The 15,826-nt window shown below is 37.8% G+C and overlaps 2 protein-coding genes across 2 annotated transcripts in view; one reads left to right on the top strand and one right to left on the bottom strand.

The window, feature by feature from the left end:
• LOC103478711 (uncharacterized) overlaps positions 1–5,292 on the bottom strand; it is a 40,050-nt gene extending 34,758 nt beyond the window's left edge. Inside the window, exon 1 of the mRNA XM_081597665.1 lies at positions 5,174–5,292. The gene's annotated coding sequence lies outside the window, so the exon portion shown is untranslated. The remainder of the gene's footprint in view (positions 1–5,173) is intronic.
• Positions 5,293–11,372: 6,080 nt separating this feature from the next.
• On the top strand, positions 11,373–15,320 carry LOC103478538 (potassium channel subfamily K member 5-like). Its single transcript, XM_008432443.3, has 5 exons — positions 11,373–11,759; positions 12,272–12,383; positions 12,701–12,867; positions 13,861–14,029; positions 14,120–15,320. Exons 1-5 carry the CDS (start codon positions 11,577–11,579, stop codon positions 14,818–14,820), a joined length of 1,332 nt encoding a protein of 443 aa, XP_008430665.1. The 5' UTR covers positions 11,373–11,576; the 3' UTR covers positions 14,821–15,320.
• The last annotated feature ends 506 nt before the right edge of the window (positions 15,321–15,826 follow it).

Raw genomic sequence — 15,826 nt, forward strand, 5'->3', positions numbered from 1 at the left:
ACCAACCCCAACTACACTGTTTAAATTAGCTGTTAGAATTAGTTGATATTTTGCCTACGTTGCATGTTAAAACAAAGGATTTTCTCTTAACCCTTGTGTTTAGAAATGGGCTCCAACCGACCCCACACTCGTAAAAGCTGTATCATTTGCCACAGTTCTCTACGTTTGCCTCAGTCCTCGCACGCACAAGTATTAAAGATCATGTGAAAAAAATTTAAGTGATCATTTTGATGTTTAGAAGTAAACTAACTAACTTACCAGAAATAGTTCCCTTACCAATAGTGGACCTGTGTCATTTTGCCACGAGTTTATAGAAAATTAATAAACATACAGAGTACAAAATATAGTCAGTTAAGGCACTAACTATTTTAGCCATTTAAAACGAATCACCTTCGTACCAAAAAGAAAAATTCCTATACAAGTGGATATTAACAGTCTACATTTTCACAAGGGTCTGCTTAAAGTTAGCACAACTTTGTGTTAAAACACTAAAGTTACTTTGTGTCAGGCAGCCTCATCAGCTGATTTTGAGGCTGTACAGACAACTTTCCAAATTTTTTCCAGACCTGGAAAAGCAAAGGAATTGCCACCTTCAATTTCACCACACAAATGACAGTCTGTGGCAAAATTTGAAAGTTTACTCTAATCTTGGTAAACTCAAAGACAGTGCAGCCAATTTGCCCAGAAAACAGCGTACCACAAGCGTAACCCCATGTAGTATATAATTATATATCCAGTTTACCAACATACACATGCACACACAAATGGTGGCATTTATGTTTGAGCTGTACAATGTTGCCTTTTAAATAAAGTTTATTGTCATAAAAATACATAAATGTTACTTGAATAATACTAAATATATTAAATTTATTCTAAAATTTCAACGACAGCATGGCACCATTTATTGACAATAACTGGACTCTACTGGATAATGAATAGGAAAAGCAGCGAATGGAACCAACATGCTCTTAAATTCCAATTAAAATGTTACATTAACATATTTTCGAATGTAAATTGGATAATGCAATACTGATGAATTTGATTATTTAAAATATAAAGAATTTTAATGGCTATGGCTGAATACCCACCAAAAATCGCTTTTTATAGCACAATGAGCGGTACTGAAGCTGGAATATTTTGGGAGATATAAGGAAATTAGAAATTTGTCAGGAAAACCGTTACGCTAACACACCATAATTCAAAAAACAAACACATGTGCTTGATAAAACGTACACACAGTAGCTTGTCTTCATGAAGCCCGCCACGGTCCCCACCCATCTGCCTGACCCCATTAGGGACATACGGCTTATAGGCAGAGTGGGTAAGAGGGGGTGTGTGGAGGAAAAGAGCGTTTATTATTCTCTTAACCATAAGGGGCACGGCACCATCTTTTTTTGTCTCACACAGCCAAACTTCTGTCATTTATACTCAGTCACAATTGATTGAAAAAGAATTATCTTACCGGGTTAAATGTTATTCCATAAATCCGATAACTCTTATTGCTGTGAACTAGGCAGCAGGCTTCACGAGACAGTAAGGAAACCAAACCAAGAGAAACTATGTTGATTGTTATCTGTTAGACTTTGATCACAGAGCAAACTTACTATACACACAGCCTGCCACACAGCGATGTTAAACATTTACAAAAAAAAAAAAAAAAAACTCATGGGGGGAAGCCAGCAAACACGAAGGCGTGTTTTGTAGAAGTTTTTTTTTTGGTAGAATCTGCTTCCTTTTGCTTTAGTTTTTTTTTTTTTGGGATCTAAAGAGCAACCAGGTAAAACAAACAAAGAGGAAGCCTTCAGTTGCTTGGAAACCCCTGCCCATCCCTGTGCCTATGCTGCAAGGAGCAGGTGTTTAGCTGGACCCAGGAGAGGGAGCAGAGACAGAAAGCAGAGGGGAGGAGAGCAGCAGCAGCAGCACTTTACAGACCCACAGTCCCCTGAGACAGTGACAGACTGGAACCACAGACAGCGAGACGACCCACTCCTCAAAACACACTCACACTGTGGACTGGACACACCCAAAAAAAAAAACAAAAAAAAAAAACACTGACACAAACAACTCTGCCTCCTTGTTCTCTGCTGTTCAAAAGGCAAAACACATGATGGTGCAGTGCATTACTCCAGCTGAGTGCTTGGGGGTTATGTTTGTTTCGAACATCTTTATCCCTCTCCTGGCACGGCCACTCAGTGATTACATAACGACCCCCATCGCAGTGCTTCCGCCCAGTACGTCTCTGTCTCTCTCTCTCCCTTTGACTATCAAAACTGCAACTAGGTACAGATCCCCTCACACGCAACTGCACTGCCACGTCTCCAAGTCTTATGTAAAACAGCGTGCCCAGCTTTCAAACAAGCTTTAAATATAAAATCACATTGCATGTATGGGAGGCATGGTTGCAGGGGTTTTATTCGTGCTGAGCTCTCACGAACACCGAGCGGGACGGAGGGGTAGCCATGTATTAATATTCATAGTGCGCCATTATGTTATGAAAAATTTATGAATCGGGAATGGTTCGTGCCTCTGTATTTTTTTTTTTTTTCTGCAAGCATACATTCATGTTTTGTTTTTCCATCAGCTGGAATTCTCAAGCCAATATAGTTTAAGCAAAGGGAAATTTTAGGAAATTACAAATCACTTTTGAAAATAAGGGATTCGGATTTTTGCAGGTAAAACAAAAATGCTATTTGCAAGCACTAAAAACATTAATTTGGATCCGAGGCTCGCAGTGTGGTACGCAAGTAATTCTAGCAGAGATTCTAGGCCAACTGAACGCTTGCTGAATTGTGTTCAGCAGGATTATTGCTGTCCTGGCCAAGCTGGTTCACACTGCCATCTGGTGGATAAAATAAATACAGCATCTAGGCAAACAAAAACTCTGCATGGTATTCAAATTCAAATGTAACTGAAGCCAAAAGTCTACTTCTCAAACAACTAAATAAAAATTGATAAAAGAAGTGAATAAAGAAACATGCTATTTCATGAAACCAAAGTTTTGTACAACAGATAAAATTAAATTAAAAACAACATAAACATAAACAACAAAAACTGACAATAAAGTCATGGCAATAGGTGCTTAATAAAACACAAAGGTTTACATCTTTTTCAAAGTGCCTAAAGAATGAGAAAAAAGTCAAAGAAGCAAACTGTTCCACAGCTTTGAAGCCACACACTGAAGGACATCATGGCCCTCAGTTTTTAGCCTCACAGAAGAAACAATCAACACATCCTGAGCCTGGGACTGAAGGTCACAGTCAACAGTATGTTTGGTTAAAGGTTCCCTTTAATGTGTCGAGTTTTTAAACTTGAAACTTCAAAATAGAGTGAATAAGATGTCAGTGGCAATGGATAAATTCTGTTGTTTTGAAGATATAACAACAAAATAGAAAGGTACTTCTGTTGTACTAGTTTTAAAATGCAGTCAAATATGGCTGCACAACAGCAAGAAAACATTTAATAGTCTACAATGCTGCTAAATGTCACACTGATGATATGATGTGCAATAAATAAAAGCAAAATATGCAGTGTTGATGTCTTTCTACTCATCGTTCATTGTTTTGGCATTGAAACAACTTTGCTGCATTGCAATGCAGTTTGCTAAGAACTCAAAAAGTATCCTTAAACAATACTCCACAGATTAGCACTACAATATTTACAGTGTAACAGGCATGCAGAGCATGAATACACAGTGCATATTCTTGATGAGTCAGTAGGGCTTTTACCACCCACTGTTTATTTTGTGTTTTCTTTCAGGTCTGACCCGTAGACAGTCAAATGAGCCGTACCCTCTGATTTAAAGCCACAGTGCGAAACATGAGATCATGAGATCCATCTCATAACTTGGAAGCACAACTTCAGCAGAAGTTGTGCTGAAGAGGAAATCTCAGGAGAATTATGATTCCAAACTCCAAGATCTCATTATGTTCTGCCAAAAGCACAAACTATGGACCCTACTCTATCCAAAAACCTGTGCTTAGGAAATACCATGTCGTTCATAAGGCACATACCAATAATCCTGAGCTGGAATATCTATTTTTAGGTGATGCTGCTCGACTCCATGCATTTCTCCCAAACAGGCTTTATCCGAATAAATCTCAGTCTAGAGATTGACAGGAAAACTAAACCTTCGGGGAATCTTTTAGTAAGTGTTTGAGTTTGCAAAAAGAAAACTGCCCAACATTTCTCTTCTTCCTTACTTGCTTTAGAACAGGGGTCACCAACTCCAGTCCTCAAGGGCTACCATCCTGCAACTTTTAGATTCACCTATGCTCCAAAATGTCTGAATTTCCTCACCAGCATTCATTCCTCTCTGCAATAGGCTGGAAATGAGCAGTTTATTTGATCCAGGTGTGTTTGAGCAGAGACACATCTAAAAGTTGCAGGACGGTTGCCCTCGAGGACTGGAGTTGGTGACCCCTGCTTTAGAACGACAACAAATTTGACCCATTTTGTTCTGCTTGGCTTTGGCATAGTGTGTGAAGTGTTCCCAATGCAGCTGCATGCATAAAAAATAAAAGCTATATTGGGATTTCTGGACTTAACTTGCCTTTTGTAAAACCCTACAACTGTAGCTTGACGATATACTTTACCATGAATTAACTGATGGGGATTCCACACCAGGCCAACTATGTTTTATCAGTGAAGTGTAATGGACTCTATGAGCGTGTGTTCCTGATAGATAAAGACGTGTTTGCGCTCAGAGGCCTCGGGGAGACACTGCCACAGCACCCCTCCCATAGTGGGTTCAGCTGGCAGCTGAACTTGCAGCTGGTTGACAGAAACTGTTACATTATTTTACCGCCAAGCTTTCCTTGTAATTTCTGCTTGATATTTTGCTCAAATTGGTCTTGAAAGTTGGCACACAAAAAAAAAAGACATCGTGCCAAAAGGAAAATAAAGTAGTGTTCCCTTCTATAATGAGAATACAACGTAGTTCAGTAGAAGGGATTAATTATAGTGGACAACTGCTCAAATCAAAATGTAATTTAAAAACGAGTAGGTATGACTTTAATGAAAAGCTTTAAACTCTAATGAAATGCTTAACACTTGAGGAATATTGTTTAATATTTAGAGGCCCAAGTTAAAGCAATGGCGTATGATTATGTGTGATATCAGACTGCGACATAAGCAACAATAGCTCATTAAAACTTGATTTTTATTTGGTACTCACATATTTCGTGTTTAGCAGGTCATCACACGTTGTGTTGGCAGCCCCAGTGAGAAGACCACGCAGAAGCAGAGACACAGAAAAAGTGTATCAGATCATGAAAAACAAATATTTATTTGAGTTAACAAAACATGCAAATTAACAGGAAAAGAACAAATTTATCTAAAATGTATGTCATTACAGAAGTCTCACAGCAGATTTAAATTAAAAAAATATATATCAAGTTTGAATTTGAGTTTCTGCTTTAGTTTTCAGATCAACGCTGTGTTTTAGTTCATTCCTTCAGGCTTGCAGCTCTTTATGTTTGGATTTCTATGTATTTAGGGTCCCAGATATCAGAGTCCAACCAGCTTTATCGTGTATTTCTTGTCATTATTATGTCATTGAAGCACTGCTTTAATCTAAGCCCCCTGCTTATTTCTCTTCCCCACACACAGTCTGGCGCCACAAATACCCCTGACCTGGTTGTGTTTGACATAATCCCACAGCACAAGCTACACTGACTGAACTCTAAAATAACTGCTGCGGTGTGGAAACCAGAAAACGGGAGCTTGCTACGCGCAAGGTGTGCAAAAAAAAAACACAAAAACACAACACAAGTGGCGGCGTCCCGGAAGACAAGTCATACCTGAGCTGATAGGTGGCTCCTCTGTGGGCTCTCCTCACCTTTACTCCATGTCATAATCCTGCTGCTCGGCTTTGGGTCAACTCAGAAACTAATCGATCAGGTTTCCACTGAGAGCGACGGAGACCCAGAGAGAGAGAGAGAGAGAGGCGGTGACGCAGCTGCAATGACGAAGCACTTGCTGGGGATGGGTGGAGATCAGATCAGAAGGTTTAAGCTCGCTCTGCCTAAAAAAAATAGCTCAGGTTGATGGGTGGTCTATACAGCACCGAATCCCGTAATGGTCCTTCTAAAAAAAATCTTCATGCTTGTGCGTGAAAATATTACTTTTAACACGTCAGGTGAGTCTGCGCCTTCATTTAAACAGACATGTGATTCAGTCTCAACACTTCGCAAACTAATGTCAATGAATTTCAGTGAATAATAAACTTTAAGGTTAGGTCTTTCTGGCTGAGACCACCGGCACATAAACTCGTGTCAGCAAATAAAAACACCACTTACGAACTTTATGATTAGTTCCACATGAGGGCGCTGTTTAGTTCTTTCACAACTTTCTAGTGCACAAAATGTTTTAAAGACCTTTTTTTATGTTTTCCAAAACATGTTATTTGGAACTATGTCATTTAGTTGGATAAGAGCTTAGTTTGGCATAGCTATCCCAAAGTTCTGTAAAGCCCTGAGCAGAATTCTTACAAAACTATTCACACTTATCAAACTATTTAAATACAGAGTAGTGAAAATATTTTACACCTTCATAGATCAACTATGAAGGTGTAAAATAAGTATTCAAACTTAGAAACTCAAAAAGGACTCTCTCTATAAATTAGTTGAGTTCTAAACATCTGGTTGCTCTGGATTTTATTTTGTGGCATCAAAGCAAAAGGGGTTGAATCCTTATGCATGCCATGCTTTTTTTTAAATAGTTAAAATCATGTGTCGTGTTTCTTTCATATTTCACAACTGTTTTGAAACTCACCTAATCTTGAACAATTAGCAACTGATTATCAGAGGAAATGCAGTTTTACAGTATAATAAGTTGGAAAATTGTATCTCTTATTTTTGGTTTTCTTTTTTTAGAGCCAAAAGATCAAACTCATTGTTGTTTTTACAAACAAAAGCCTGTTTGTTTGTAAAATCATATATTATCATATATAAAAAGTTCACTGAACTGTGTTTATAGCTCTGACAGAAACTGCAGAAACTACCTATTTAGTTTTACATTATAACTTTGTTAGCATAAGTATTAATATTTTTCTTATTGTGTGTGAAGCTGGTGCAATTACCTACCTGTCTGGTATCAATTTATTTTCTCATGGGGCCTTCCAGCCAGCAGGAGGAGGACCTGAGCACCTGCTTGTAGCTTGGACAGGCCCTGCATCCGAGGAACAGCTGAGTCGGGCCAAGTTTAGAAGTTGGCAAACTTGAATCTCTGGCACAGTGACGATATCCATCTTTAGAGTGGTATCTGTGATGTGTATCTGTGCTTCCTTTAACATGGGAGTTGAGCCTACAAGGTATAATGACTCAACAATAATCTTTGACATGGCTTTGTGTGAACCAAGAGATTCTTGTTTTGTTTTTTTTTCCATTTATAAATATTGAATTTATTTGCTAGTAAGGTTGTTAGGACACTGCAACAAGAAAACAAACAATATCAGTTTACCCAATTTTAGTCCACTTCAGTGTATAATATGCAAATATTATGTAAGCAATTACAACAACCCAGTTTAATGCATTTATTTGTATTGATTTATTCATAGTAGGATGATATATTCCAGTGGAATGTCGTGGTATACATATCGGATTGCAAGAAATCATGCTTCTTCCTCCATTCCAACCATTCACATAGCAGAAGGTGACAACAGAGAGGAAGAACTGTGCATGAAAAGGAAGAAGCTTTTCACAATATCCTGTTTTAGACCAAAACGGTGGTATTGTTCTCATTATCTGTTACCAACAATTAATAGTAATCTTTATCTTGAAAGTTTGCTCTATTTTTGTAGATTTATTGAACATCCTGTCATTTAATGATAATCTCATTACCCATCATTTAAACAGTAAAACACATTATCGAATTATTGTATTATTGAATATTGGCGTTATTGAAGTTCATTGCATAGCCTAAATATACTTTGCGTACAGAGTTTGTTTGACGTCTGCACACTGCATCAATGGCTGAAATTATATTTATATAATGGGACAGTGTGAAATCCCGAAGGGTGAAGCAGACCTCAGTTCAGCTGCTGATGCACCTGGAACATCTGTCTCAGTGTAGCATAAATCCCAGTGGCTCTGTCCCAGGAGGTCAGTCAAGCACATCTGACCTTAGACAGATGTCTAAGGTCAGATGATTTATTTTTCCACACTTATACTGACGGAGGGCTCACGGCGGAGTGGGAAAAAAATATTTTCTTAGCTTGAGCCAAAAGATCATGTGCAAGTCAAACATTTTTATCTTGTTTTTTTAATAAATCTGAGATAGCTCAAGCTCTTCAGCAGCAATAAACATGTATTTAGCTTGTCAGTACAGTAGACTGTATGTTTATACTGCAGACTACGCCTCCCTTCATTATCACACACAGCTGCCAGGATCCACCCAGAGCGGTTAACTCTGCACGCGTCTGACTTCTGAATGGTTGTACACAAAGATATGGAAACTGTCCCTGCCGGCTCCTGGTACAGTTTCGTTTTTACTGATTGAAACGCGAAGATAAAAAAAAAAAAAGTCTGACTGGACCAGAACAGTTTTGAAAACATTGTGTTTTTTTTTCCTTTCCCAAATGCTCACCTTTTAAATTAGTGTAGTAGTAGAACTCCAAAGCAGATTGTGAACCCATTTTGTTAAACTCTGAAGAAACACCAAGAAAATATTTAATACTAGTTATGCCTTTAAAAAGCCTGGATAATCTTGAATGTACGCTTTATATGTACCAAGCTTAAACTTTTTACCCTGTAGATTAAGACTGCAGTGAATGTCTGCATTGTTACATTGTTTTTACTCAATAGTTTTGATGTGATTTAATATTTTTGATTGGTGAATGCATTTGAACTTTATAAATATACATACCTTCTTTGTACTAAAAATAAAAATCATAGATGAAATGTTCCTTGTACAGCACAATTTCGACAGCTTCTGACACTGACTCCATTTGTGTACAATAACGTAATTAAAAATCCAATATCCATGTCGAGTACAAACACCCCTCCCTTTGGGTATACATTTACACACAAAGTAATGACTATGTGCAAACAAAACCCACTTAATTATTTATTTGACATTTTGATTGTTGGGAAATAGCTTTTTGTGTCTCACACTCTGCAGGGCTGCTCCATTTTATGCTGATTAGAATTTGCCTGTGAAATCAGAGCAGTGTGTTAAACTGAGCAAGCAAGGTCCAATGTTTGCTTTCACTGATAACAGAAAAATGGTTCTTTGAGGGAAATTAACTTTTGCAGGTTTAAGAGTGTGATTTGGTAGAAGTGATTACTTCTTGCCTGTGTTTTTTCTGTGTCTATAATTAAATCCTTCCTTGGGTATCCTGACAACTTTTAAAGATTCCAGAGAGGCCACATCTTTCACAATTTAGATGTAAAGCTGAAAGACAGAGATACTTCTTTAAAGTTTGTGACATTTTTCTGTTTTCATTGTGCCAAAATGTTAAAACTTTCCAGGCGTATAAATAGTTTTGTAAGGCTTAGTGTTCTCGATATTGCTGACTGAAAATCAGCTGCTTTCCAACAAATCAAAGAGATAATTACAAAAATAGTGTTGCTTTTTAGATGAGCTAACAAAGGAATTCAACCGAGGTTCAAACAATTGGCTCCACTGTAAGCTCTTAATGGCCAAACCACATCCTGTCTCTGTCATGTATCGTCCCACAGAGAGCCCTCCTCCTCAGGATATGGGTAAGCTGGTTGTTCTCAGAAGTTTTAAAACAATTCCCAGAATTTCTAAAAAGAGAGCTTTTAATTTTAAAGGCTCCCTCTTCTCTGGAATCAGCTTCCTGTCTAGGTGTGACTCACTCGCACCCCCTCTTCTTCTAAAACAAAGCTTAAAACCTCTCTTTCACACAAGTTGTCTTATGGTGGAGGTAACTCATGTGATGCTGGTATCCCATCTTAGATTTGCTATAGAGTCGCCGCGATTTCTTTTACAGTAGCAGTGCTTCTTGCAGCATTTTATGTTTGAAAAGTGTTGTGCAAATAAGCAGAGTGGAGCTCCACCCTTGTTTTTTTGTCTCCTTATAAAATCCTTCACAGCTTTGCAGCATTTAACCCTTTTCTGCCTTCCTTTCAGTAATGGTTTCCACACTTCCAGTAGAGCTGTGTCGGGCGTATCATATGATGCAGGCTGAAACGAATCCAAACTTGTCCAGCAGGTCAGCCCGAAGGCCCTGCTATTTGTTCATTACTCCAAACCTGATGGCTATAAAAAGTCGGAACAGGTATTTCAAGATTTCTAGCAGCTGTATCAGCCTTTGTAAATATTAGGAGTCACATTGCTCTCAGAAACTCATTTTCTGCTGCATAATTGATAAATATTCAGCTTTTTTAATATTCACTATAACCTCTAGTTTTCATCCTTGGGATTCTATGGTCTTTATAATTACTTTAAAAAGTAAAATCAAGAATGCATATTTCTATTAATATTCTATTTAAGAAAACATTTAGATGTTAGCTAATCATACATACAAAGTTTTAAAATTTTTACCTCTATCAAAATTTTGCCATGAAAAGTGATTGAGCTTTTATTGTAAAACCGACAAGTTTCCGACTATCAAGCAAACTTTATATAAGAAAAGACAAGCTGAGTAAATAGAAAATTCAGTTTTCAAGTAATAGTTTCATTTATAATGGGGGTGGAGGGGATCTATCCACAGCATCCTGTTGCAGAAAAAGGGGGTAGCATTTCACAAATTAACTGATTCTATACTTTATTACTGGCTAAGCTGCAGAAACAGTCGTTGATAAGCACCTATCTGACAACATGAAGTACGATAAAAGATCTTGCTGTAAAAGATGAAACCTTGAATTTTCCTGTCTACCAGAAAATCCTGATGGAGAATGTTCAGCTCTCAATTCACAATATTATACAGCACATTATGCAGCACATCATGTCTAAATAGTAAAAATGAATAAATAAATAAATAAATAAATAAATAAATAAATAAATAAATAAATAAATAAATAAATAAATAAATAAATAAATAAATAAATAAATAAATAAAACTTTCGGAGTGGTCCAGACAAAGTCTGAAAGTGGACTGAGGTACTTTTCATCCCCTCCAATGTCGACTGACAAAAATATTATGCAAAGTAGAGTAGGCAACATTCCTCCACACACAAATGGCTGATGGCAACTGTCAGGTTGAAAGGGACAAATGCTTTATTTTATTAAAAAAAAATTTTTATAGGATCCGACTGTTTTGAATAACTTTCTCCCATAAAATAAAATCAGTCGAAAACTGCAGTTTGTATTTAGCCAGGTTAACTTTGATTAATACAATTTATCTGATGATCTAAAACATTTAAATGTGGCCAAAAGCAAAAAATTAACAGCGAAAAAGGAAGAAAAAAAATCTATAAAGAGGGGAAGACTTTTTCACATGTTGGGACTTGGGGAAAGTTTTAGAGGTCTCGCTGCATGTCCCGCTCCGAGGGCAGCTTTGCCAACCCCTGATGGTAAAACCAGGAAGAAAAGGGGACGCGCTAAACAACAGTCCTCTGTCGGAATGCGCCGCTGCTCGCTGTGGAGGGAGAGTGTGAAGTTATGGCTTTAACATGGCCGATACAGGTCCTTTCTTAACTTCGTGCATCATTTTCTACCTCTCGATCGGTGCCGCGATTTTTCAGATTTTCGAGGAGCCAAATTGGAAAGAGGCTAGAGACAAATACATTGAGCAGAAGGAAAACATCTTGAGGAGTAGCAACGTCACAAAGGAAACCCTAGATGAGATACTGAAGGTTTGGAGCTTTTCTTTTTTTTTTGTATAATTACGTATAGAAAAAAGTTCGTTATGACTTGTAACATCATGAAGCGTTTATAAATGTTACTAGAAATGTGGTGTATTAAAGTAAAAATAAATAAATAATAAAAACACAATTTCTCTGCTTAACAGTACATCCAGTTACATTTGAGTCGGGATGTTTTTATTCATTTTTACTCTAAAAAGACATAACATACTTAACTTAAATGCAACAATTACAGGTAAAAGTTCCCCTTTGATCATTCCCTAATTATACAAGTTAGTAACACTGAAAGTCTGACTGAAAGAGCAGCCACGACCACACGCCGCTACACGTCTGAAAGTTTCCAAGGTGTGTTCACCTGTGGGGAATACTGAAACGTAATGTGTTCACATTGTTCCAAATACAGTCCGTTTGTATAGGTAAAACACTAGCAGGAACTATGTTTAATACATGTTTATTTTGGGGTTTTTTTTTTGGAGATTACATTCCTGTGTTTTTCCCTCCAGATAGCGTCAGAGGCCGCCGGCCAAGGTGTGGCTATTACGGGGGACAATCACCGCAACACGTGGGACTGGAGCAATTCTGTTATCTTTGCTGCCACCATCGTCACTACTATAGGTATTACACCCATCCTTGGAATCTGTAACTAAACTAGCCTGTTGTTATCCTTCATAATGAGCCCATGTCTTCCATTGCTTCTAGGGTTATTCAAAGTACAGGGTTTGCTATAAGCACATTGCGCATTTTACTTACTAATGTTAGCTTAATCATTTGTGATAACTTGACCTTTTGGACAACTCAAATCTGTAAAATGTAACTAATAGGATACTATTCTTAACCTAGCGTCTATCTACTTATCAGTAGTTGTATTAATGATTTGCCGGCTTTACAACTGTCTTACCTCTGGTCAATTTTCATTTTTCTTTCATCTGAAGGTTACGGTAATGTTGCTCCCAAGACCAAAGCTGGCCGTGTGTTTTGTATCCTGTATGGCCTGTGCGGGATCCCTCTCTGCCTGGTGTGGATAAGCACACTGGGGTCTTTCTTTGGAGACCGGGCTAAACGACTATCTGGGATTCTGATAGAAAAGGGTGTTTCAGTGGTAAGACTTTTGATTGGATTTAAATCTGGACATTCTCACATGCTTTGATCTCAATCGTTCCATTGTGGCTCTGCTAGGCAAATCTCAGTCCCAATCTCAAGACTTTTACAGCCTCAAACGGTGGTGCTCTGTGCTTTGTTTCCCAGGACGGCCCATGTTTTGCTCCATTCATCTCCCTATTAATTTTATCCAAATTTTTTCCACTTGCTGAAGAAAAAGCATGCACACAACATGAGGCTGCCATGCCCAATTTTAATCTGCAATGCATGTTCAGTTAGGCCTAGAAGTTGTGTTTTGGACTCGTCTGTGAGTTGGGAGTTTACCATTTTAAGCCAATGAAAGTTATTTAAAGCACAGGGTGGTTTTGACATAACTTCAACTAGTATATTTAGCAAAACAAAAAACATAAAAAGAAATCAAAGTCACTATTTTCTCTGAAATTGATGATTTTCATGTTTTTCTGCTGTAGCGATGTGTTCATGGTTTTGCCGTGGCGCCTCACTAGCAGTCGTCCTTAACTGAACTGTTTCTTTTGCTCCTTCAAATTTATGGACCTCTTGACTTCTCTTATTATTACAGTACTTGCCCAGACAGTCAGTTCAGGTGGACAGCCGTGTCTTGGTCGATTCATGGTTTATACCTTATTCTTTCCATTTTCATATGATGAGTTGAATAGCCCTAGTATGCGATGTTTAAAGTTTATGATTAAGTTTTGTAACATTGCTTTAAACTCCAGAACCTTCTCCTGATGTGTCTGCTGTGTTCCTCAGTATTTCTGATATTCTCTAGGAAACCTAGGAAGCCTTCATAGAACAGTTATTATACTGTAATATAATTGCACACACTGTGACTCTATTTACTTATTGACTTCTGAAGGAAGGTTCACAAGATTTTAACTTGTTTTACCAGAAAAGCACTTTCAAAATGTTATTTCTAAGAACATTTGAACAGCATGCTTTATTATACATGCATTTCTTCTCTTGCCTTTGACAGAAAAACGTCCAGCTCACATGCACGGCCTTGTTCCTCCTATGGGGCTTGCTGGTGCACTTGGTGATCCCTCCGCTTGTTTTCATGTATGTGGAAGGATGGAGCTATCTAGAAGGGATTTACTTCTCCTTCATCACGCTAACAACAGTTGGCTTTGGAGATTATGTGGCAGGTGAGACTTTTCACTCTGTACAGGGTGGCGGTGTGAATATGAAATTTGAAATGAACTGCACACACCTGAGAATCATTTCACTCATTGCAGGCGTAAATCCTGACATCGAATACCCAAGACTCTACAGGATAATGGCAGAGCTATGGATGTACATGGGACTGGCCTGGCTGTCTTTGTTCTTCAGCTGGAACGTCCACATGGTTGTGGAAGCGCACAAAGTGCTGAAGAAGAAACGGCACCATAGGCACAGGAACAGACCCTTGTACATGGAGCCAGACTCCGAGGAGGAGAAGCAGAAACTAGAGGCGAGGCCGACTGTCGTTGACATCTTCAACTTCCTTTCTGAGAAGGACGAAGACTACAGCACGGTCATCAAAGAGATCGGGATTAATGCGAGGAGAAGGAAACCACAGCCAATACAGATTATAAGCCGCTCCAAGAGCTGCAGTGACATACTGGCCAACAGCATCCAGACCTTGGAGCACTCACCGCGGCACAAGAGACACATCAGTTTAAGCGAGGTGTTTGCAAATGCAATGGTGGACGAAAGCAAACAAGAGGAAGAGGAAAACATCAAGAGACCCACATCAGAAACGTGTGAAATAACAGTCCATGAGGAAAATAAAAATCACGGTTCCTCTGAATCAGTAACTGATGGGATCAAATTCACGGCACCAGACAGAGATACTGCAGAAGAAGAGAAAGTGCAGCATCCTGATGGTGGGGAGACTCGATTTACGATATCTAAGGTGGCAGAAAATGACAGTATTTGTTTAGATGAAAAAGGATGATACATGCTCCCTGGCGAAACAGAAACAATATTTTCAGTTGTATTTGATGGTGAGGTCACAAATACTTATGGGAAGTTTGGCTGTTTTCAGAGAGCCGGCTCTTGTGTGTCTCCCAAAAGATTTTTTTTTCCATCTGTAGCCTCCTATTTTAGCTTAAACTTGGCAAATCAGAATATTTTACATGTTTAGAAATCTTTTTGCATTCAATGTTTAGATGGTTAGAAAAACATCTTAAAACTTGCTCAGTTGCATATAATCAATGTCAGCATTGATTTTATGCAACGATTTATGTATTTCAAGATTGTTTAACATTTATTTCGTAATGCTATTTTGTGGTTTTATTGCTGTATTTATTATGTGCTTTAACATCAACTTGTCAACAAGACCAGAGATGGAAGTTAGTGACTATAATCGCATGTATTGTAAATGTTCATTAATACGTATTGTCCAATTTTTAAAATAAACTTGAATTTATGATGGCCTTATATTGCCAAATTTCATATAGTTGTTGTTTTGTTGTGAAAGCAGGTACACTGAGTAATATTTTAATTAAGCTTTAGATTTTTTTATTTAACACAAAAAATGAACAAAGCAAACAAATTTACTAAAAAGAACCATTGTAACAATTTATTAGATTATGTTATATCTTTGAAATGAAATGGAAACTGAGTTGGGAAGAGCCATGATGGCTAATAAATGGTAACTGGCCAAACCCACTTTATCCAGCCCAGAGGATTTGACAAAGTGCAATTTAAAATATATTGCTTAAAATAAGAGACATAATAACCTGGCCCTGATAAGAGCCTTTTCAGTAAATGTGCTTTCTCTGTTGATTTTGGTAGGTATGAAAACAATAAATGATTATAAAATTGTGAAGTTTTGTTGAAAAGTGCTATGTAAAGTTTTATTGATTGATTGATTGAAAGTATACATTTCCAGACTGCGTAAAAAAACCTGATGTTTATATTTGAGTCATTATGCATAACTGCTACCCTGTAGGGGCCAA

The sequence above is a fragment of the Poecilia reticulata genome, chromosome 16, assembly GCF_904066995.2.
Source record: "Poecilia reticulata chromosome 16, P_reticulata-male-v2, whole genome shotgun sequence".
Classification (NCBI taxonomy): domain Eukaryota; kingdom Metazoa; phylum Chordata; class Actinopteri; order Cyprinodontiformes; family Poeciliidae; genus Poecilia; species Poecilia reticulata.

What these genes read in the sequence shown, in the direction of transcription:
- LOC103478538 (XM_008432443.3), top strand. Translation starts at nt 11,577, where the DNA reads ATGGCCGATACAGGTCCTTTCTTAACTTCGTGCATCATTTTCTACCTC. An exon ending in TAGAAAAGGGTGTTTCAGTG is followed by an intron (nt 12,868 to 13,860) that starts GTAAGACTTTTG and finishes TGCCTTTGACAG; the next exon opens with AAAAACGTCCAGCTCACATG. An exon ending in CTTTGGAGATTATGTGGCAG is followed by an intron (nt 14,030 to 14,119) that starts GTGAGACTTTTC and finishes CACTCATTGCAG; the next exon opens with GCGTAAATCCTGACATCGAA.